Consider the following 24980-nt stretch of genomic DNA (forward strand, 5'->3'; position numbering starts at 1 on the left):
GCAATAAAGTATTAATATTTTGCTGAAGGTATTTGCTGCTTATAAAATTGAAAAGCTTTCTAAAATACAAAAGCTATACAGATGATATACTAAATAACAATGTACTGATCACCTAAGTATTAACATGTCTTCATTTTTGTTCAGATATTTCTTTTTTTTAAAATAACAAAACTTGAACATTACAGAGATCTGGAAGTTTCCTTTGTTTTCCTTACCAATTCCATTGTCACTCACTCCTCAGAACCACCTGCAAATAAGGACTTATGTGGTCTCCCAGTCTATGTTGTCATGTATTGTAAATTAATTTCAGTCTCCCTCTCTCTTTCCTGCTTTCTCTTTCTCATTGGCATGTGATTTAAAAATACACACACATACACATATATTCTGTAATTCTATTATATTTTGCAGTTGGTGTTTCTTAACCCAGCAGCATTGAGCTTTTGTGATATTTCCATGTGAAAACAATTCTTTCATTCCAATTGTCTCTTAAGGTATATTTTATAATTAGATCTTAATATGTATATATATATATATAGTGTATATATGTGTATATATGTATAAATGAAGTATATCAATTTCCCACTAATATTTATATTGTTCTTTTTTTGCTACTAAAAACAAAAATGAATATTTTTGAACCAAGTCTCCTTATACACATATGTAAGAGTTTTTCTACCTACCTGCACTCAGTATTTTAAACCATGAACCACAGTAAGAAGCTTGCATACATGCATGCATAAACATATGTATACATATACACAGGTGTATATATATACAATATATGTATGTTTTTTCTCTCCAAAATTATAAAAGTTTCACTATGATTTTAAGTAAGTAAAATTAAAAACAAACTTGAAGCTCAAAATAATTATTTATCTGCCTCATTCCAAACAAGGCTCTTAAAACCAGATTCTGTCAATAGTTTCTCATAGGTAGCATAACTAATTAAGGTGATTCTAAAAATCAAATATGTATTTAATGAATTTTTTTTACCTAAGAAACACAAGTAGGATTATCTGGAAAAAAGGGGCATTTTCTTTATAGAGCTCCAAAAGCTCCGTCTATCTGAGTACATAAATCCTATATATGTTAGGAAGTGACAGGAAACACTGGTTATCTCTTTTATATCACAGGTTTTAGGAAGGCAAAAACTGTTGCTTTGCAACATAGTATATGGTAAAAGTCACAGAAACATTAACATGGTACATATGCACAGATGTTCTAAAGAGCATACAGATGTAAAACTGATTATTTTTCTATGTGATTTCGTTGAAGAAACTGCTTTAAAATGCCCCAATTTATTGTGTAACTGCATTGTCATTTTTCTTACCTTCCATTAAAAAAAAACTTGAATGTAGAAATTTAAAAATAAGGTTTCTTATCCCTATATATAGTCACTTAAAATATCTATTTTTTATTTTAGTCCCTTAAAATTCTTTGACAGGTCCTTGAAATAAATTTCATTTTAGAATGTTCAGGGAAAGAAGTCCAAGAATTAACCACTAATTTTATCATTTTAATATTTGCCCAAACTCTAGATAAAATGTGGAATAAGAGGTTATGCTTCAAAGAAAGGCAAAATGCAAGTTTTCTTACTTTTACTCTACTACTGTCTTGATTTATGAGCTTCAGAGAGAACCATCTGACACTGGCACACCTCTTCAGGATAAGAGAAATTACACAGAGCTAAAGGAATTTGAGTAACAATGTACTTGTGGCTCTCAACCGTATGTTACATGAATTACTTAAATAACTGCTTCAAACTCCTCTTCTTTTTCTACAGGTAGATGGAACCGTGAAATCCTAAACATATAACAGAGCAGTGTTTCTCAACAATCTTTGCTGAAGGACCAGCAGTACCCCCATCGGTCACAGACCAATACTTTTATAAAATAAAATAAAAATGAGTTATCAGAAAAAATAAAATGAAATAGACTTACCAAATATAGCCATAATTCTTGATTGGTTTTCACAGATGTAAAACTACTCTGTTAAGTTGCTATAAACACTTCTAAATGCTCACTCTCAATTTCCATACTTATCACCCATAAACAGTTCTCAGATCGGTATGGGTCTGTGTACCATACTTTGAGGAGTACTGAGTCATGAAACAAATATACTTCCTGGCAAAAAGTTGTCATTCCTTTGACTAAGAGTAATTGTTCTTTACATTTGTGTTGGCGGGAGGGAGATGTGGAAGAGGCAACTTTACTCAAGTGATAGTCTGAGAAAGTTATTCTTTCATCTGTACTTAGCTGTGAAAATGGATTTTCCCACTAATTTTGGCCATGGGGTAGAACACAGTGACTCTCAACACTTAAAGGGCAAAGAAATCACCTTGGGGAAGTGCAAAAAAAAAAAAAAAAACAATGCTTATTAAGGTTTCAACAGCAGAGACTCTGGTTCAATAGGCTTCCTCAATGCCTGCAATTTCTGTGTTTCTCCTAACCTTCAACACCTTTACTCACTCCTAGAAAGTCAATGTGATTATTCTAGTTTCACAGATGAGAAAATGCAGACTCCACATTTTTGCCTTAGGCTGTAGATAAAGTATTAAACATAGAACTCAAATCTTCTAGATTCAAAGTTTAGTGTTGTTGCTTTTTCTTATGTATGTCCTATAGTACAAAAGAATATTGAGTTTTAAAAAGCCTAAATTGTTACTGAGATAGCAATGTTGTTTAAATTTATTACCATTCAAAGTTATTTATTCCCCTGACAACAATTGCCATATACAGCATAAATATGTGTGTCGGTGACATTAGACAGCATCTTTACTGTCCACTGATGTCCTAGACACTCTTTTTTATAGTCATTCAATCACAGCCAGACTTTTGTTCAGGAAATACTTTGCTTTCTCAGTGAAGTCCCTTGAGGTATACCAAATTATTAGTTAATTAGCTATTAAAGTATACCAAGGCTCATATGACTGATTTTAAAAATTACAACCATTTGCAGACAAGAGGTAATCTAGCTATGTTGAAAACAAATTGTGCTGGACTTGGATCAAGGAATCTGAAATCTAGCCATGATTCAGTTATTTAGCATTTGTATGATTTGGGGAAAATAATTTTCTCTCTCAGTTCAGTTTCCTTATCTATATATTTTAGATAATAACCTGTAATATGCAAGTCTCTTATGAAATTAGATTTTAAAAATAATGGGTACAAAAATGTTTTCCCTACAGTCTTTGTCAGTTGATGATCAATACATTTTTTTTTTCCTATTATAAAAGGCCGTATATCATGTGTTTACTTCTTTGGTTCGTAAGAGTTACAGGGTGGGGGTGCTAAACTAGCTCCAAATAGAGAACTTTCTTACAACTGTATGTAGATGACCCACAAGGTAGTCTCTTACCTCACACGTAGGGTTATCTACTTTCACTGGATGTAGTCAGGTAGGAAGCTGGATTACCAGTTGTCAGGAATATTGCAGAAGAGATTCTAGCAAGTGTGGGTAGGCAGATCAGATGGCTCTTAATATCCTTTTCCTGTTAGGGTTGTCATCATAATACCATAGACTGGGTGGTTTCAACAACACACATTTATTGTCTCACAGCTCTGGAAATCCAAGATCAAGCTGTCAGCAGGGTTGGTTTCTTCTGAAGATTGTTAGGGAAGGATCTGTTCCATGTCTCTCTCCTTGGTTGTAGACGGCAGTCTCCCTGAATCTCTTCACTTTATTTTCCTTCAGTGCAAGTCTCTGTGTGCAAATTTTCCCTTTTTATAAGGACACCAGTCAGAATGAATTAGGGCCAACTGTAATGACCTAATCTGAACTAATTACATCTTCAATGACCCTATTTCCAATTAAGATAACGTTCTAATTCACTAGGACTAATGACTTCAACATATGAAAATTTGAAGGACACAATTATTCAATGTTTAGCATCTCCACGAGCAGTAGAAGTCAGGAGTCCCAGTTTTCTCTTAGTTTTGCCACTTGCTGGCCATGAAACTGGATATCACTCAGTAAGTCTAGGCTTACCTATAAAATAAGCATGTTGAAGAAACAAGTTAACTCTAAAATGTTCTTTCATTTTGACATGTCTTTGTCCAAGTGTGGAGTAGATGTCTCCAAAAGAGCTACTGGATCACAAAATGAGCTGTAAGCGTCAATATTTTCTTATTCTGGTCCTTTTTTTTACCCAAAATCCCAGTTAGTAAGGAAGTCACAGTAGGAAACAGGTCAAATATATTACTTGCAAAGCCTCATCTCATTATGATTAGGCTGACTACATAAAGAATATCTATATATAAATAGATAGAGGTGTGTGTGTGTGTGTGTGTGAGTGTGTAATGTGTATTATGCCTCGATCTTTAATGAGAAGAACAACCAATACATGCATAAATCAAATATCTTTGGAAGGCTAGATACAAAACCCATTTACCACATTGCTTGCCACTTAAGAGAGAACTAAGAGCAGTCAGGAAATTGTTTCGTTCTCTTTAGATTTTGAATCACAGGAGAATGTGCTACCTATTCAAAGAGTAAACAAGGATTAAATAAGAAAAATATTCATGCATTATGCATTTGTTTAACCTTTGGTTTCTAAGTCTGAATAGTGTATATTGAAGTCATTTTATGCTTCGAGGTCACTATAATAAGTACGTCTGACTTTGACAAACTTTCCATTTTGCAGAAAGCTACAGGACTCAGCAAACATGCTTAGATATCTGCTTCAGTGTGAAACATATAATGAAAGAAGACTTCATAAGCAGATGTTTCTTAAGAAGCTTCTGTTATACAAAAATGACACAGTTAATGAGCAGGAGAGCAACCTGCTACATCTGTCTTCAAAGGACAAGGAAGTTAGCAATCAATACTGTATTTACGATGGCATTTTTCACCTGAAAAGTTTCCAGTTACCTACCACTTGTGTCTAAGAAAGACAGGCTTTTTCTTACTCAAAATTTCACCCTTGCTGCTTACCTATTTTAGTGACAGCAGCAGTTGTATAAACTTAGTAAGAACAGTTATTAATGTGTAAACCGAATTTAATTAATATATCATTGAACAAAACAAATGGCAGTGTGCCTTACCACTGTTTTTATCACTGGCTGAAAGATAGAAGGCATTTCCATAGCTGGAGTAGGTAATAAAATACGAGCCAGAGAAGAGAGCACTATTCAAGAATCATTTTTTAAAGGAATGAAGACGAAGTTTGCCAATTCCATTTTAAAGATGAAGGAAACAAAGATCCTGAAGGGTATATATCCAAAGATAATGGAAACATGAAATTGAAATTTTCTGTCCTGGGTTCTGTATTTTTATCTGTAATATTATAAGTGTACATTTAAGCTAAAGTTCTAGAATAATCTCTATATGTTAAGCACACTTAATGCTGTCTTAGAGTCCTAAAATGCCTCACCGATATTTTGTCACTATGACAGCCCTTATGGAGTTACACAAAACAGTTGATGAATACTATAAAGAATTTATTTTTAACTGCATTCTTTGGGCAACTGCTGGGATTTTTACATCACTGTCCTTTTATTAACCACAGTAAACAAACACATAGGCCAACTTCAAATTACAGATGCAAATTAAGGAGATGACTCGAGTCTATGCTTGCTTTTCTTTCCTAATAAGTGATTAAATTAATAATTTCTGTTAGATGTCAGTTATCTAACGCATAAAACAGTGAGCGCTTAGAATTTTTCTTTCGTATTGGCACACTTCCATCAATTATACTACTTATGGTACAAATGTCATGGCTGTTTCTCTTCTATCAATTATCCGTTATGTGTTTTTCCTGTCTTTTTATTTATCTATATCTATTACCTATCTACCTATATATCTATCTATTCCACTCCATTCATTCAAAAAATTTGTGTTGAGTCTTTGCTATGTTTCATGTTCTATACTATGGTTACCTCAATAAAAAAATATACATATGGTATTTATCTCAGATTCCAAAGCAAACCTTAACATTTACAATAGAGCTTTCCTTGGCCACCTCCAAGTGACCTTTCCTTCCTTTGAACTCAGGTAGCACTTACTTTTAAAGAATGTTAAGCATTTAATTATATTTTTTTATAGAATGATTTAACTACTACACCTCATTTTCAACAAATGAAGCAAACTCTAGAGAGTACCTGCCTGTGTAGAGTACACTGTTTAATCTATTAACATCTAAATGTTTTTCTGGTATCTGATAGAAGAGAATATTTAAAGGAGTACTAATCAACTGTGTCAACTTCATAGGTAAAACAACCATTCTTCCTCATTCTGCTTTTCCTCCTCCATCGTCTTTTTCTCCTCCTCCTCACTGTCCTGCTTTTTCTCCTTTAATCTTTCTCAGTGTTATTATTGTTGCCATCGTAATTCTAGTGTCTACTATAGTCAGACACATGATCAGTGCTTAATAAATGCCCAGTAAGTGAATCAGTCAAAAATTACCTCTTCTCCCTCCTCATACTCTTCATTATATTTGTTAATGTTATGTTTCTAACAGGTGCTTTTAAATGCAGTTATTTTAAGTAGTCACATTTTTCAATATACAGAATTATTAAGTAGGACTCAAAAGTTTGTAAAAGGAAGAAATCATTGAATGAATTAATAAATGAAATACTTTTTTTTTTTTGAGACGGAGTCTGACTGTTGTTGCCCAGGCTGGAGTGCAATGGCGCGATCTCGGCTCACTGCAACCTCAGCCTCCCGGGCTCAAGTGATTCTCCTGTCTTAGCCTCCCGAGTAGCTGGGATTACAGGCATGGGCCACCAAGCCCAGCTAATTTTTGTATTTTTAGTAGAAATGGGGTCTCACCATGTTGGCCAGTCTGGTCTCAAACTCCTGACCTCGTGATCCGCCTGCCTCGGCCTCCAAAAGTGCTGGGATTACAGGCATGAGCCACCGTGCCCGGCCATGAAATACATATTTATGTATTTTCCTCAGCAACATTTTTGAGATCATGACACACACACAAACTTTAAAAATTTCATAGAAAAATGTTGGCCTTTAATCAGTTGAAATGCAAGTGATATCTGGCATGTAGTAAGTATTCAATAAATGGCTGCTGTAACCAGAGTCCTGAACAATGTCATACAAGGAAGGCTCATGGCATTTCTGGAAGCTAAAATACAACCACAGAAGGATCATTCTTGAGATCCAACTGTACCTATAGATAATTCAAATTTCCCCCATCTGTCCTCTTCCCAACACCCCACCACACAAACACCAGAAGGTAAGTTCCGTAATTGTAGGAACTTAGTTTGCTAGTTTCACTACTGAATCCTCAGGGCCTAGCACATAGTAGGTATTCAATAAATATCTGTTGAATAAATTTTTAAAAACCCCACTGTTTGGGAGTGTAAAAATTGTTCAATGTATTTCATCTTTCTCCTGCCTTCCCCTCCCTCCGCCTACATATGTTCAAAATCTCAGGCCCCTCCTCAGAACTTCTGACTCAGAATCTGCACTTTTAACATGATTACCTGTGATTTCATAGCAGAAGCACTGCTATAAATCATATAAATTTCACTTGTCTGTCCTCCAATGGATAAAACTCCTCAACTTGTTGATCAAAACCCAACCTCACAGTATACTCAAGTTTCCAGCAGTTGGTCCTTTGTAGAACTAGGAAGAGCCAGAGTGGAGTCAGCTACTAGGACTTGATCTCTCTCTCTCTCTCTCTCTGTCTTTCTCTCTTTATCTCCCTCTCTCCCCTCTCTTCTCTTTGTTCTTTCTTCTTGCTTTCATGATAAAATCATATTATACAGAGGAGCAGCACAGTGTCAAATTTTCTATGCTAATTTACATTTTTTAATGTTAAAGAACCATCAGCCAAAGCTAGCTAAAGCAAAATAGTTATCCTCTTTTATTGCTCTTTTATTCTGCCTCTTTACTTTCTATGTGACCTCACTCTTCCTTGTGCATCTCCTAGAAGGCAGAATAACTATTTACTGAGTATCTGGCATCTGCAGGCACAGAAAGTCAGTTTTCCTCATTTAATCTTTATACCAACTAGATATACAGCCATAGGGATGGGGGCATGGAATCATGCTCAGTCAGTCCTCATGAACACATTCTCCAAAAGTAGTACTTTTTCAACGACATTCTAAAAGTTTATTATTGTCACAACTATGAGTTAGAATATGAAGAACATATGTTAGAAAAATAAAGAATAAAAGGGAAATGGTGAGACCCCAGGAGAAAACTGTCACAAAATGTGGCTATTTTTTCATGATTACCTTCCATTTTGAACAACATCCCAAAGTCTGGCCCAAGCCATTCTCCTTCAATCTCTAGCATTTTAAAAGCCAGCTATACCTCTGATATCAAACCTAAGCATCTGGGTTTTTAAATTATTTCTTTATTTTATTGTACAGGACACTGGGGCTCTGATAGATTTAGCCTTTGTCCACAGTTACAGAGACATTCAGCTTTTCTGATTCTGTGTAGTGCTTTCCCTTCTATCAGTAGCATCTCAGCACCAGGGCCACCACTGCTTTACATCCCAAAGACTGGAAGCCTGAGGCTTATATGGCCACAGGTGTCTTAGATGTGTATTAGATGCCACTAAAGAGAAGTATTTCACAGAATTTGGATGGAAATACCTTGGATTACTGAGTGTCCTGTGTCTGCAACTCCATGAGTCCATGAAAGTGAATAGAAAAAAACGAGAGCTAGCAACAGTCTTCTCTGACCTGTTTGTCGAATACTCCCAAAGGTTTTGTATGCACCTAAATCCTTATATTAAATTATTTCCTGTTCAAATGCCTAGAATAGTTTCTATTTTTTTCACCCAGCCCTCACTAAGACAACCATATAGCCATTCGCTCCTATACTCAAGCTAACATTGTATGCTGTGCATCTTTCTGTATAAACATACTTTATTAACAAAAATTTCCTTATTTGTCAACTTCACCTTTACAAACTGAATTGTTTTCATGGCAGAGGTCATAACATAATCTGTTATCACTGTTTCTGGCACATAATGATGCCAGACAATTAGAGAATAATTGCTGAATAACTAGCAGTTGTCTGAATGAACTAAGCTCAAGCCCCTTTCTAATATTTCTTTCCTAAACATCATCTATCTGCTCCTGTGACTGTTTCAAGAAATATAAATTCAGAACGGGATCACTGGGATCAGAATATTTTTAAGCACTGAAACTCTAATGTCTTGAGAGATTAAAGGGCAGGATGGGAAATACGTGAGGAATTCCAGGAAAGCTTTCTTTTGTGTAAAAGCTACTAGAACATCAAGGGATACATTTCTAGAGAATAGCTTCTGTTGTGATTCCTTAGAAGTTGTCTTTGAGGAGACTAAGGGATCCTGATAGTCTCATTGAATGTCTTCTTTTATACCCATAACTCAGTTCTGATTCTATCTGTTTCCTTTCCCTCCTAACTGTGCTTAGTTTTATAGACGTTTCATTATTCTTGCTGATTCACACCCAAACCTCATGGTTTATGCTCTTGTGGAAGATAATAATCAGAGATATCCACTTATATTTTTATACATTTTATAGGCATACATTAAAAAATTTTTCCTTTATGTTTCTGCCAACTTTATCCCAAATAGAGAGATGACTGCATATTCATATCATCAGGGGAAGAATATAGTCTCTGATCACCAGGCAGACAGACTCTGATCATCATGGACTTTGCTTTATAAAGGTCATATGGGTAAAAGTTGTTGGGTGGCAGAGTTCATCAAAGAAGGGATAGCTGTGTTGTGGATCTAGGTAGGAGGGACTGCTGACAGACTTGCAAAGTTTGTGTGTCTAAGCATGGCACAGAACAAGCTGAGAGGCAGATGCCTAAAGGGCCATGATAGCCGGGTGCTAACCATCTCATGAATGCCTATGTGGATAAATAACTTGATGACCAGAGGAAGTCTCCCACCAAAGCCTTATAACCTGTTAGATAATTATTAGAGTCCAAAACCTTAGCATATCCTGAAACAAAATTAGAGTAGATTTCCCTCCAGCCTGATGAAATGGGCTCTCTTGAATGAGAAATAAAGTCAATTTATGGCCGTAAAAATTATGTTTTATACATACTGAATTTTTGGATTGTGATTCACATCTGCTACAAAATCAAGAACTCAGACTGTTACCGAAGAAGATGTTCTATGCCCTAATTCTCAGTCAAAAGCTACCTTATTATGGGCTTTCCAACAATTCACTTCAGTTGGAAGCAAAGAATGACTTCATCCTTGTCTGGCTATATCTTGACCAGCACTGGAAGGGAATAACCAAGGAAAAAGCAATAGTTGGAGCAACAGAGGGCCTCTTGGTTTAAGCAGAATAAACATCAACACAAGTTAAAATCCATGATAGAGGAAAAAGAATCAAGTCAAACTTTTGCAATCAGTTAGCCAAGGAACTGTCTATTCAGAATCAGAAGGGTTTACAAGCTACTTATGAGCACGCTGCTTATCATTCAGATAGCGCTTGTTTTATACCAAGCCCCATTCTAAATGATTTAACCCACACAACCCTTACCACAGAACGATGAGGCATATTATATTATTAGTCCCATTAAATGGATGAAGACATGATGGCCCATGGGAGTCTTGTGACCTATTCAAGGTCTTATCTATGGTAAGAGGCAGTTCTGAGATTTGAACTTAGTCAGTGTAGCTACAGTGTTCAGCTTGACCACCACACCACGCTGCCTTTGCCCATGAAAAAAACCTACAAATCTCTGAATGGTATAACCTCCCAATGAAGAGACTATCAGGTCCACATCTTTTATTTTAAAGATGAGGGAATAGCAGCAAAGAACGTAAAGAGATTTGCTCAGGGTCATGTAATTCAACACATCACTCATCTTTGTTTTATGTTAAATGATATTCATTGTCAATCAAATTAATCACTTTGTTATTAATATTTCCCAAGAGGCAAATCAAAAGTTTTAAATCCAGCTTTTTATGGCCTTCCAGGAATTTTACCTAAAATGCTCTTAAGCTGACATGGGATGGGATGCCAAGTGGTCTCAGAGGCCAGAAAAAGCACCTTGATGGGTAATCCCCTGGGTGTCTGGGACACAAGGCTGTGCCAGGAAACCACTTAACAGAAGAGCAGGCAAGAAATCAGGGAAAGGGAACCCAGAGGACTTCAGTGTAGTCATTTAGGAATAAGGGAATTTGATGCTAAGCAGATTTCCTCTACTCTTAATGAAACACCTAGAATTAGAAACCTGTATTTTGTAAAGGTGATCTTTATGTTGCTTTATTTATGAAATATCAATTTCAAAACAAGGTTTTGAAAATTCCTCTCCCTACAAAAAGCAAAGGGGTCATTTTGATTCTCCCTTGCCTTTTAGCAAGGACTAGCATATAACTGTACTGACTCATTGACATGTCCAAAGTCCATGTGACAAAGTACTGTTAAAAAAAATAAGACCCACTGCTGTCTCCTGAAGAATTATTTAATTGTGAGCCAAATATATATATTTTTAAATCCATCATGGGGACAAGATATTGCAACGAGAAAGCTGTATTATTTAGATCACTGGACATTTAGTGACCTCTCATCTTAATCCTTCCTGCTCTGGTTGCACTGACATGTCCTGTCATTGACAAGCTCAGACTTGCCTTGTAACAACCACTGTTGTTATCTGAAGGCTGAATAGATAATATTCAAAAAAAAAAAAGTCACTTACTTGTTTCTAACCTTTTCAACCTTTATTTCAATTTTCATCCTAAGAATACTCTGATTGCAGAAAAAGAAACACATGATGATGAAAATGATGCATCTGCCAACTTACAAAAAGACATCTTAAAAGTGAAAATAGAGGGAAGAAAGTAATTGAACCTGTGCTGAGAGGCTATTGACAAAGCCCAAAGAAGCAAAGAAATATGAGAGTTAACTTGGGCAACAATAACACACACTAAAACTCTTGCTACCAGAACCCTGAGTTGTTTTGCGTTGATGGCGGGAAGAAAGCGCTGTATACTTGAAACATAATCACTGCTGTCATTGTCAAGGTCCTATTTATTAAGTTAGAAAAACGTAACAGATTTGGAAATTAAAGTAGATAGAAGAAACACATTTTTAATTTTTTAAATATGTACTGAAATTCTAATGTTCTCTCTAATAAATACATTGTTTCAATTTGGATGTATGCCTACAAAGCTATAGATTTGTTGCTCTTGCCCAGAAGACACTAGAGGGGAGACATCAAGTCATGATCAACCCAATCGGATCGAATCTCTTTTCATTTTCCTTGAAGGAGCATGGTTCTGGGGATTTTGCCTAACCAGGCAAACAACTAACTTCATTATGGGTTCTAGACAAACCATGCAATGAACAATATAGCAAAATGGAGGCAGTGACCAAATCAACCCTGGCCTTTAAGGTTTTCCAATACCTTCCACTCAGGCAAAGACAAATTTGGCAGGTACTTACCGCATTGAAATTGGGGAACAGGTTGACTGCAGCTGCAGTGTCAAGAGGAAAGGGAAGAAATGGTTTAATATCCAGCGATGGTTGCAGAGGAGGGGCTGGTGGACGGACAAGGGCTGGGAGAGCAGGACTCTGGCATGTACCACCTGTGAAGACCAGAGCAAAAGGAGTAATCAGGGACACCACCATGGAAAAAAACACCAAAGTTGCTTTTGAGACAAAAAGGCCAGCTTTGTGGGTCACTGGAAAAAACAAGACATGGACTCTATTGACCTCAACTGGGAACTGGCCAGTGAGCAAATTTGCCATTAGGCAGAGGGAGCTAGTTGAACTGCTCCATTTTCCTTTGATTATAACTATCTGGTTATGTAAGTAACATCAACATTTCAAATGCCCCAACCTGTCTTTATTTTCCTGTCTAGAGCTCCAGATTGGGTCAGTCACAAATTTGCAACCAAGATCTCTGAATTCAAAGGGAAGACCCCTTCATCATGCGCCCATCCCTCTTTGAAAACGAAACCACTCACAATATGCATTAAGTCTGAGTGATTATTTTACAGAACTGCTCTTTGCTACCACATCCAAAACTCTGGCAGCAGGATGACATGAACCTGGCACATACAAGAAATTTAACCTCAAACTCAGGCAGCTGTACCTTACTGCTCTAGCAACTGGAGGATTAAAAACCAGCAAAACCAGTGCTACGATGTCTGAACTGTTCAGCACCCCTACAGCTCTGATTATTCAACAACTCCCTGCCTTCCTCCCAGTCATGAGTAGGTGGAATTTAGATGGCCACAGTTGAGCAGGCAGTGGGAATATTATGCCAACAAAGACATCCCCTTTGCATGCCAGTAAGTAGCCAGCCTTTTGCAAGAGAGCACATACCTTTGCCCCCTGTTACAGGACTCCACCACACTCAGGAGCTGGAAGGATGGAAACCCATCTTTAGTGTTCAGTCTCCCATATTTTGGTAACATTCCAAAACATCAAGTTGCTGTTAATTAAAGGCTGTTTGAATCCTAGGAAACTGTTAAAATATGCCAGCATTCTTCTAATCTGAGAGGCAAGCAACAGACTGTAAAAACCTGCTGGTGAGAATCCAACAAGCATTAGGAAAACAAAATGCAATGGGATATTTTTCTGTCTAACAGTAAAGAATTCTAGGAGACATGCTTGTGCCACTTGCCTGCCATCTCATTTTTAAAAACAAAGTAGAGTGAGTCTCCTCGTATAAATTGCCTTTACAAATTTCACAACAAACTCTCTGGCCAACTGCACACAGGACATCATCTTGCCCTCAATCAGTTACCTGAGCACAAAATTAACATTCTGAAAATGATTCCCCAATGATAAATCCAACCCTATGGGGCCACAGAGGATCTGCTAACAAGCTAGATGACTTAGTACCTATAACAGAAGCCATCAGCACAGGATTTAATTAACCATACACAAGAACCATCAGCTCTCCTGCTCCCAGGTATAAAATCAGCTGGAGCCAAATTAAGAAAAACCGTATTTTCCCCCACTGTCTTACCTTCTTTCTTGAAGTAATAATAGCACGGCCAACAATAGCAAAGTCAATAACTGAAGTCTATAACCAGTAAACTAATTTGCAAAGTAGTACAAGGCACTAAATAAAGGGCAGATGTCAAAACAAATAGAGATAACAACGAAATATAACAAGTCTACATTCACCAGAGCACACTATAAACTTAGTTTATTGTCCACTTGGTAGTGTATTGAGTGTGAGTGTGTAACCATTTTTAGAGAGGGCATCCGTAAAACTTCGGTGATAGACCTGTCATGAGTTTAGTGTTGTTAAAAGTTTCTCTTTTAATAAAAAGTTTAAAACCCAAAATAACTTTTTAGATGGTGCATCTTTAAAAAACTCAGAAGTAAGGGCGCATGTGGTGGCTCATGGCTGTAATCCCAGCACTTTGGGAGGTCAAGGCAGATGGATCACTTGAGGTCAGGAGTTTGAGACCAGCCTGGCTAACATGGAGAAACTCTGTCTTTACTAAAAATACAAACATTAGCCAAACGTGGGGTGCACACCTGTAATCCCAGCTACTTGGGAGGCTGAGGCAGAAGAATCACTTGAACCCAGGAGGAAGAGGTTGCAGTGAGCCGAGATCACACCACTGTACTTCAGCCTGGGCAACAGAGCAAGACTCTGTTTCAAAAACAAAAACTCAGAAGTAAAGTAAGCTTTGGTTGAAATCAGTGATGTGGTGAAATTTAAGAAGTAATTTAAAATTACTTTTATTTTTGTTGTTGTTGTTTTTGAGACAGGATCTCACTCTATTGCCCAGGCTGGAGTGCTGTGGCACCATTATGGCTCACTGCAGCCTCAACCTCCTGGGCTTAGCTGATCCTCTCATCTCAGCCTCCCGAGTAGCTGGGACTATAGGCGCATGCCACCATGCCCACCTAGTTTTTGTATTTTTAGTAGAGATGGGTTTTTGCCATGTGGGCCAGGCTGGTCTCAAACTCCTGAGCTCAAGCAGTCCACCCACCACGGCCTCCCAAAGTGCTGGGATTACAGGTGTGAGCCACCATGCCCAGCCCTAAATTACCTTCATTTGTGTCACACATCATTCTGTGCAAAGGATATTCATATACATTCACTTGGTTTGATTCTAAGATTTCAGAAATTAGGTAACGGTTAACAACATAACATCATGTAGAGAAAAAAAAATATGTTGATAAACTCTTTAGTTGTTTATCTTGCTTCTGCAGAAAATTCCATGCTTATAATAACAAGGGTGCAATTTAGCAAGAAAATATTCTACAATTGTTTCATTTTAAGTCCTCCTCAGGTTTAGGGTATCCAAAGAAGTGAAGGAATAGCTCGAGCTGATTTTTTATCTAGCACAATGAGAGACATAAATAATAAAAATATGTCCATTCAATTATCAGGTAAATTTAATTTCCCATTCTCTCTTTTAGGATATCTATTTCATTTATACTTGTATAAACAGTTCAAGGTCCTCTCTCAGTGTTGCAACAAGAGTTTCCTTCCTAGAGGATTAAAAAAAAACATCAAAGAAGAGTCATAAAAACCTTAGACAGTTCAAAAAATATTTAAGCTCATCTCTTCTCACCTGTTAGAAGGGAGCAATGTATAAGATTGTAGGAAAGCAGAAGACATGTGGCTACATATTTTTAGACTATTTGCTATGCAAACACAGGTGTAGGGGATGCTGTGGGTCTGATTCCCAGAGCCCCCTTCAGCACCAAGGCATTCCCTAGCCCAAGAACTTCTTTACAAATTGCCGTGGGCCAAAGGGAGCTGCCTCACCTAAGATGACCCTCCTAAGTGGAAGGTTTGATAGCCTCAAGCAATGACTGATTCATGTAGGAGTTTATTGGCTTTGCCCGCTTGCCTCAAAGCAGGAAAACTCTGACGCTCTATTTTACCTCCAAAGTTGCTAATGGCATCTAGGGTAGGCTGAGGCCTCTGCTGTGACTATATCACGGTCTAGCTCCTTCCTCTTCCCAATCCTGTATCCCTCACTTCTCACAAATGATGTTTCCATGAGCACTCCCCAGTAAAGTCTCAGAGCTCACTTTCGGAATAACTTGATCTGTGACACCAGGATACAGCAATTCAGGTGTTTAAGTAAAATATAAAATTGCTTTATTCTAAAATAGATGCTTGCCTCCAAACCTATAGCACTGATATTGAGGCACGAAATTGAAGCTACCTCTTCAAAATTATCTGTGACTAACATTTCTGCTTTTGAAATCTGGATTAGTCCTAAAATATTTTACTTGTACCAATCTGTACTTGCTCAGCAACAAGAATACTATTTGCAAAGAGTGCAAAATCAAAACTGGCAAATATAATATGTTTCATCTGTAAAGCAAACTAAAATATTCTCTTTGAGAAAATAGCTATTTCATTTCCCCATATTTAAATAGAAATGATTGCATTTAAGATATGAATACATATTTATTATTTTACTTATCATAAAATTACCTTGATAACTATAAACATGAAAATATATAATAAATTTGTAGACATTTCTATAGGTGAGGAAGTTTTGTTGTTAATGTTTACCAACAATGTCACACTTCTGGAAATATTAATATTCTTAATTTGAGGCAGGTCTTTTAAAACCTCCATGGAGTAGGGTCAGAAAAATATATAAACTGTCTATATCTAGTACCACATGTTTCATAGCCTATGCTATTTTATTACACAGTTTTAACAAATTAGTCTGATTTCAGAGAAGTTACTATCTCTCCATACCAAAATTTGTTGTATGACATTAAAGTCAACAAATGACAAAAACATTTATTAGTACAAGAATAGTAATAATTAATACTGAATAAGGTATTGAATAATTAAGGTAAATTAAGTGATCATTAATGTTCACAAAATTCTTCTCCCTCCTTTTTTGATGTTTTTGTTAGTATATGTTTAGAATTTAAGTTGCAAATAGTGAACTATAGAATAAACATAATAAATATTGCTTTGGTCAATTTATAAGAACTGCGTATTCACAAAAGTACTAACTTGTGAATTTGAAAAAGAGAAAAACAAACAGAGTAACTAATTCCTAAGTATTTGTTAATAGAGACTGAGAAAGTAAGATACATTCATTTCAGAAGTTTGCCTTTTTGAAAAGCAAATTAATATGTAACTTTAGACATGTTTGTTTTGATAATTCATACAGATAAATAGGAACTCTAAACCAGTGGTTGTCAGTTGAAACTTATTGTATTAGATAATATATATAAAGTGCCCTAACACAGTTGCTGACCCATTGGTGCTCACCACATGAGAAATATATTTTTTAATGAACCAAAGAACTTCCAGAGCAGCTCCTGAGGCTTTCTGAAAGCAGTCAATCAAGGTAATTTTAAAGCTACCTTCATTTTTTTCTCTTTACTTATCTTGACTACCTCAGAAGAATGATCACAATAAGAGATTACTTTGTAAATTAATATATTGAAATACTCCATGAGAGTGAGGTGGTGTTCTTTCCATAATACAACTCTTTTAACCTTGAACTTCTGCACTCGATCCATTCAGTGTTCGTCAGTCATAGATATCCTGCCTGACAACTTCATCTTAACCTTAACCTTGGTCTACTATTTAATCTTTCATTTCCCCAGGTGACAAAACTGAAGTTCAAAATGATCAGGGATTGCCACTGTTAAATATTCATGCCAGTGGAGAATTTTGTGCATCATTAAAATATGTATATATTTATAGAAAACAGCAGAGACATCCAATTTCCTGATAGGATAATTTCTATAATATCTTTAGTATCTTTTCCCTTCATCATCAACTTATCTGTATTGAAATATATATACTTATTTATAGTAAAATATATATGCACTTATTTATATTGAAATATATACTTACCTATATTGAAATTATGTGTATTTCAATAATAAGCTATGATTACATTACTAAACTCCAAGCATTCACATATAGCAGGAAATCATATAGAGCATTTTGTATAATATTAGATCCTAAGTATTTAATAAGCAACTAATTTGATATACATGGATAATTATTCAAATCCATTTTCAAATATTTCAGTTAGAATTTGCTATGTTCATGGGGCAAGAGAGGGACTCACTATAGGAATTCAGGGGTCTATATGATAGTGGGCATAAAAACTTTAGATCTGATCCTACTAATAAGAAGTAGAAAAAAAATAATGGTGTAAAGGCTGAGAAATAAAATGAAATCCTAAGGTGCCCCCCCCCCCCCCCCCCCCCGCCACTGACTGAATGAACCCGCTTTGGCCAAGGAGAACCCAAAGAAACCATAAAAACTGAGTTATCAGCCATGAAGGGATTAGAGATCAGACACACCTACTTACACCCCTTCCCTCACTAACAGCCATTAGCCTTTCTTCCCTATGGGCTAACCAGAAACTAGCCCTTTCAACCAAACAACTGATGCTGCTCCCTTTTACAGTTTCCACAAAACAATGGACCAGCATTCCTTCTGGGTAAGAGACCACTGATGGCAGAGTGCTTCTGGCCAGTCTAGGGAGAATACACAGTGAAGGTTTTTGTGTCCTCTGCTACGCTATTTGACATCAGAGGGCTCCAGACTTCAGCCTTGGATCATGCTAACATCTCCATTTTTTGAACATAGGTCCCATGGAGAGGCACAGAGCTCAGTTGTGCATGTACATCTTCTACTTTCATAAATATTCATGACTCCTTATATAGCTTATTATACATGTATTTGGCCACCTCTTTCAGCATAAATTCCTGTTCCCTTTGTCCCTTCCTTGAAGTGTCTGTTTCTGGCTTCCGCCTGGAGGCTACCCTTCCCAGCCTGTCAGAATAGCCAGCCTGCAGGCTGCAAACATTTATGAAAAATAAAGCTCACCTTTTCAAATTTAAGAATATCATCATTCTTCAGTTAAAAAAGCAAAACTTGATTCGGCCAAAATGTTGACTATGGAGTGCTGTAATTAATGGAATTGGCCAGCCAGGGTAGGAGTAAAGCTAGAGAATATAGATAATTTAATACATCTATTCATTAATTGGCATGGATTAGCCTTCTATCCTCTTAATTCCTTTAAAACACACAATTCTGCCAGGTATCTCTTATAATATCCAATTTATAAAATCAAAAGTCAAGCTTCTAGGAAGCAAAATATCTTACCAGAAAGAAACTGAGCAACCCTAATTATTTTTAATGCACAATACAAATAGCTTTTGAACTAAAACAACAATATGATAAAAACAAAACAAAATAACAATTAAAAAAAACACCTTACAGAATCATTTTGTCAAATTAGTTCCCAGACATAATTTGATAAAGCCAGCAATTTTTATTAAAGGAAGGTTTTTATAAGGAAGGAAGGGAGGGAGGGAGGGAGGCAGGGAAGGAGGGAGGAAGGATTACATTCCTTGTAAAGGAATATTCAGTATTTATCCCTGATTTTTATCCCCAGCATGGGAACATGCTGGCACTGCCTTATATTTGAAGAAGAATCCAGAAAGATATGAATATCATATCAAATATATTTCAAAACCCCTCAAATTTACATTCTTTAACCTCTACTGGCCAAATTTGATAAATAAATATGTGTTTGCCACATTCCCTTGCATGTCTGCCGCTCAAATATTCAAGGTTGTCGGTTGCGGATAACAATGGGCAATTCCCCGTTGGGATTTTTTACTCTTTGTCTAGGCAAATTGTGTGCTTACCATGTTTTCTTAAACCTTAGTCATCCAAGCTCCATCCAATTCCCATCTCTGTTCGCAACAGAATGATATAACTAAAACCATATTTTGACATAATATTTACATTTAGTATGATTTGGTAACCATTTTTCTTTCGTTGTGTTTTTCTTTTGTCTTTTTTTTTTTCTTTTGTTCCCCCCACCCCCCTCTTCTGTTTAGGATTGTTGATTCACCGACTAGGTTTCAGAAAGTTGATCCAGCACTTGCTACCTTAGGATAAAGCTCCTCATTGACCTAAAGTGAACTGGCCTTAGCAGGTCAACTCAAATGTTGAAACAAGGTCTGATCCCATAAGGGCAAGTTGTCAGCCCTAATCCACACAGGATGGTGACTGCTGTCTCATACATCCTGCTTTTGACCACAGAGAGGAATGAGGTGAGAATGGGAGTATGAGTCAGCGCAATTGGACCTCCATTCTGGAAATACTGATTCAAAAACATTTGCCCATGTCAATGGTCAGTGATTCGATCTTTTCTCATGAAAGAAATCACATGGAAGTGATCTGGGTTTTCCCCTTGTCCAAATCATTTATTAATTTTCAGTTGTGGTATTTAAATACTCCAGTAAGTCACCTCAACACACTTGGAAGGAAGCTAGGAAAGAAGCACTAACAGTATTTTATCTGTCACTGTCATTAAATGCCATGACCAAAATCAAAACACTGATATCATCCAGTTGCCAATATCCTGAATCAAGGTCTCCACTAGAAGAAAAACGAGATCTCTCACTTATTTAACTAACTTGGATGACAATTTCTGATGCCTGGAACATAATAGAGAAAAATTATGTTAGGAGTGTCAGGCAAGGAGTTTTAAATATTTAACCCCAAATATCCCTCTGTACTGCAGCCCCCTCGTCAGGTAGATAGTGAATAATTCAGGACAGGTGCCTGCTTTATAGGAAATCAAAAGATTTTGCCTGGAAAATTCCTCTCAAGTTTACCGCTAGTGATATAGAATATAAAATCACAAAATTTCCCTCAAGAGGAATTTCTTAAAATTTAATTTCACACCATCAGTTATAACTAATAAGAGAGGTATCATGCTGGGATGTCCAATATGGTGGCCATTAGCCAGCCACATGTGACTATTTTAAATTTAAATTAATTAAAATTAGTAAAAATAAAAAAAATTCAGTTCTCAGTCACACTAGCCGCATTTCAAATGTTTGATAGCCACATGGGGCTACAGGCTTCTGTATTGCATATTGCAGATACAAAACACTTCCATTCTCACAGAAGGTGCTATTGGACATTACAGCTCCAGTGCAAAGCAATGTTCTCAAGCAGCAAATAATTTGCAGATAAGATGCTTGATACAGTCTGTTTCAAAATGAATTGCTGATGGGAGAGCAACTCTTGCTTTCTCCTGGGTCCTTCGACTTTTTAGATTGAGGAGAAGAGTTTTCTCAGAACTGAATGTGTCACTGTCAGAAGCCAGACACTATTGTGACCATGCCAGAAAGGAATCATCGTCCATTTCTAGAGATGACCATGGCAGTCTGTGACTCTTCATGTGTGAGCAATGATGACAATACTCAAAGAACAACCTAAATTTTAAAAAAGTAAATGATTAAATAAATACTAATGAATAATGTGTGCTTTAGATAAAAATGATACCACATCTTTGAACCGAGCATGAATAAAGGAGCCAGTCCTAGGGCAAATGAGTGTTTATTAGCATCTGATAACCCTTGGACGTACAATCACAAAGTTTTCATTTCTGCTAACAAATTGTGTCAAAATCTAGTCTCATTAATGGTCAAGTGTTTAAACTGAGCTAATGTAGGCAGTTAAACCTGCCTTGCTATATCTGTCTCTGGGAAATTTCACTCATATCTAGGCTTTGGTCATCTCACACTTTAAAAAGAAAAAATGATGCTAAAGTCTTGTTACATGGTCTTGTTTATTCATGATCTGACCTCTTAACTGTGACTTGCCTGCATGAACTTCTCTGTGCCAGTGGGGCTGGGCAAAAGGGAGAGACTGTTTAGAAAAGGAAAGAATGGTCAACATTGTCTCAGGCTGCAGAAGGATCAAGTAAGATGGTAATGTCTGATAGATTTAATGTCATGGAGATTTTTGGTGACCTTTATGAGTCATTTAAGGGCAGTCATTTATGTGGGTCACATTAAAGAGAAGCCACTTTTGAGGAGGGTGAGGAATGAGTGAGGGTATCATAATGGAGACCAGTGGAGACAATTATCCTGAAAACTTTGGGAAGGAAAAGTAGAGTGGGACACTATACGTATGGGTAAATAAGTCTTATAGGCATAGACAGGAACTGATTCAATCCAGAATATCTAATAAAACTCACTTTTGGAATGTCACATTTCAACTAGCAATTTAGACCCCAAAATGTGAATCATAAAATGTAAATTATAACCCCTGAAAGCATAGAAAGCAATGTAATTTGGGTTATCTAAGTTACTTTGCACCCAACTTGCTCTTGAAACCTACATTGAAGTATGGCAAAGAAAACCAATCATCTATTCCTGGTGCAGGACACAGCTCAAGCACGAGTTTCTCTATTCGGTATTTCCTGGACATCTCTGGAGAAAGATCACTCCCGGGTGCCCTGCTCTGGCCTGCACAGGCTTCCTTCTAGCCAACATTACTAAACTTACTTGACTCTGTGTCTGCCTCCCTATATGAGGAAGCTGTTTGTTAAGAAGAATATCTGTTCCATTCTTTCTTGACTTCTATATGTTAGGAGGTTCCTGGTATCTATTAAGTGACTTGTGTATTATTTTAGAAACGGATGGATGGATGGGTGAAAAAATGAGTGAGCAAACAAATGAATAAATGAAGTTGAATCATCACAGCCTGCTGAGATATTGTACCCCTTTTTTATTGTGTCCAAATTAACAATGGTGTACATTTACAAACCAGCAGCTTCTCTGAAGAACTAGAAAAGGGAATAAAACTATGAGAGTTTATTGGAGTACACTGCTAAAAGGCAAGAAACATTTTATCAAAGATTTTTAGTGCAATTAAGCTCCCATTATTGTTTTCTTCAGAAAAATAAATGGCCCAAACACACTAAGTCCTAGGCATTTTATTTTATCAACATCTTTTCCTCTATATAAGTTTCTTAAACATGGATTTCATTTTTAGGTGTAAATTTATGCTATCTCATAAACAACTCCCCTTGATTCCAGTGGCATAAAAGCAATATTATTTCTACTTCCACACACTGGGTACTGTACTGGGTCCTCTCTGTAGGATAGGTCCTTTGATCATTTAATAGTCTAGTGAATAAAGAAATGGAACAATAGTAAGGTTAAAACAATTGCTCAAGTTCAGGCAGTTTGTAAGTGGTAGAGCCAGGATTTGTCAACAAACATTCTGCTTCCAGAGTGTAAGTTCTTATATCTACATTTTATTCAGAGATTGCTACTTTTTTGATAAAAGGTGGTAGAGAAAAAATGTATAAACAAAAAGCTAGTTTCGATTAAACTTTACCAAAGCAAATCAAATCAGCATATACTAAGAGGCAATCATTTGTAAGGCAAAGGATTATTCAAGAAGCAATGTCATAAGCACCTTGCCTCCACAAGTTTATAATGTTTATAATCCAGTATATTGTAGATTATCCATATGTTGAGTCTACCAGATAATCATGTGTTTTTCCATAGGTATTAGATTTGTATTCTTTTTATATCAACTCATTATTTGTTCAGTTGTCCCTTTTATTTTGCCTGCATAGTTTAGAAGAACAAAATAGAAACTAAGTTTGCATTCAACATAACATTCTAATTAATGATGATAGCTCTCCAAAAGCATTCACTTGATTGTGAATGTTTTTACTCAATGTTCCATTGTGATTTTTTCCACATTTTAATCTAATTTTATTTCATAAAGACCATAGCACAAATTCCCTAGGAAATCTAACTGTTGTTGTCATGTCACTGTCACCATCATCAAATTAAATAAAATTTATTAAGAACAGTGAATACCACACTGTCACTGTTTTAAGGGCCTATATTTAGCACATGTCTAGCATTTGCAGTATCCATTAGCTTCCAGGGTTTAGGAACTGTGAGTTCTTGGATTCCATTGCTTTAGTGAACATTCTTACAAACTCTATAATACCAAAAAGATATTCTGATTTCAATTTCCTCAAGAACATTCCCTGTGGAGCTGACTTGAGCTCTGTTTAGTCTCGGCCTCAATGTGATTGTTTCTTCTGGCAGGTTGTGCTTAAAACAAAGCTAACTTTATATTTTCTTTTAATTCTGAAACATTTAGTCTTTGGAGAAGATGTAAAATCAGTTCCTAATGGAATTGTAGTAATTGTGAAATCCCAAAAAGGATTTACTTTAAATGAAAGAGAAATAAAATGCTTATTAAATGATTGCAAGCAAGAAGATCCACACAGCCATATTTTATTTTTATAAGGAGTCCTGCCCCTTTGAGCGTATATTATGGTCTAGGTTCTTTGCTAGATAACTTTACATGCGTTATTTGTATAAACAATGAATATATCCTTATTTTCATTTTACAGGTGAAGAAAAGGAGGTTTAGCAAGATCATCTTACTCAAGATAAACCACTCACTAAATGGTAGAGCTAGGTAGAATTCGAAACCAGATAGGGCTGGTTTCAAAGCCCATATCTATTGGTTTTGTTTTTTGTTTGTTTGTTTGTTTTTTACTGTATTATACCTCTCTCCTTTTCAAATATCTACCAAGTCCTGATTTCCACCAACTTTAAAGAACAATTGATGGGAGCAAAAATTGCCTCCAAGGAAAGGACCTACATTTTCACATTTAAATGGCCAGGAGACAGCAGATACAGGATTTACAAATCCAGAAAAAAAGATAAACTGCTTATAACCCCAGGTAGAAGAAAGTCCTCATATCAGGGTTAAGGAGCTATCACCAATGCAACACATAACGAAAGGGACATCTATATGATGATAAAAGAAAAGACTTCATAAAATAGTGCAGTTAAACAGAAGGATTAAAGTTAAGCTAACATGAAAAGGAGGCAAATAATCAGTGGGACTTATCATTGCTGGGGACCATGTCAGTGGAGATAATAAGCATTAAAGGCTAAATCTGAGGCTTTTGGGAGGGTCCCTGGGCCATGAGAATCCCAGCACTGACCAGAAGTACAAGATCAGAGGCCAAGGTTAATGAGAAAACACAGGTTTTTCTGGTTGACATCATCATGTTCTTACCCTCTTGTGAATTGCAGCCTAAATATACAAATCTGGAACTTGGCATGAGGCACATACGCATCTTGACTTGTACAACGAATTCCCATCCATTTTACTCAACTCAGGCTGAGCCAGAATTAACTAACTAATGCAGAATGCCACAGAAATTGCATCCGGTTTTTCTTTGGCTGCAAATTTACTAGAAGCTCATGCTCTTACTATTCCTTAGA

At 36.4% G+C, this 24980-nt stretch overlaps 1 protein-coding gene across 2 annotated transcripts in view; it reads right to left on the bottom strand.

The window, feature by feature from the left end:
• The window catches only part of ZNF385D (zinc finger protein 385D), a 988862-nt gene that overhangs the window by 258595 nt on the left and 705287 nt on the right, over positions 1-24980 (bottom strand). For both annotated transcript variants that reach the window (XM_033212780.1, XM_033212781.1), the window contains one exon: positions 12363-12505. In XM_033212780.1, the coding sequence (XP_033068671.1) occupies positions 12363-12505 (143 nt within the window). The remainder of the gene's footprint in view (positions 1-12362; positions 12506-24980) is intronic.

Source organism: Trachypithecus francoisi, unplaced genomic scaffold (genome assembly GCF_009764315.1).
Source record: "Trachypithecus francoisi isolate TF-2019V2 unplaced genomic scaffold, Tfra_2.0 Lachesis_group0, whole genome shotgun sequence".
Classification (NCBI taxonomy): domain Eukaryota; kingdom Metazoa; phylum Chordata; class Mammalia; order Primates; family Cercopithecidae; genus Trachypithecus; species Trachypithecus francoisi.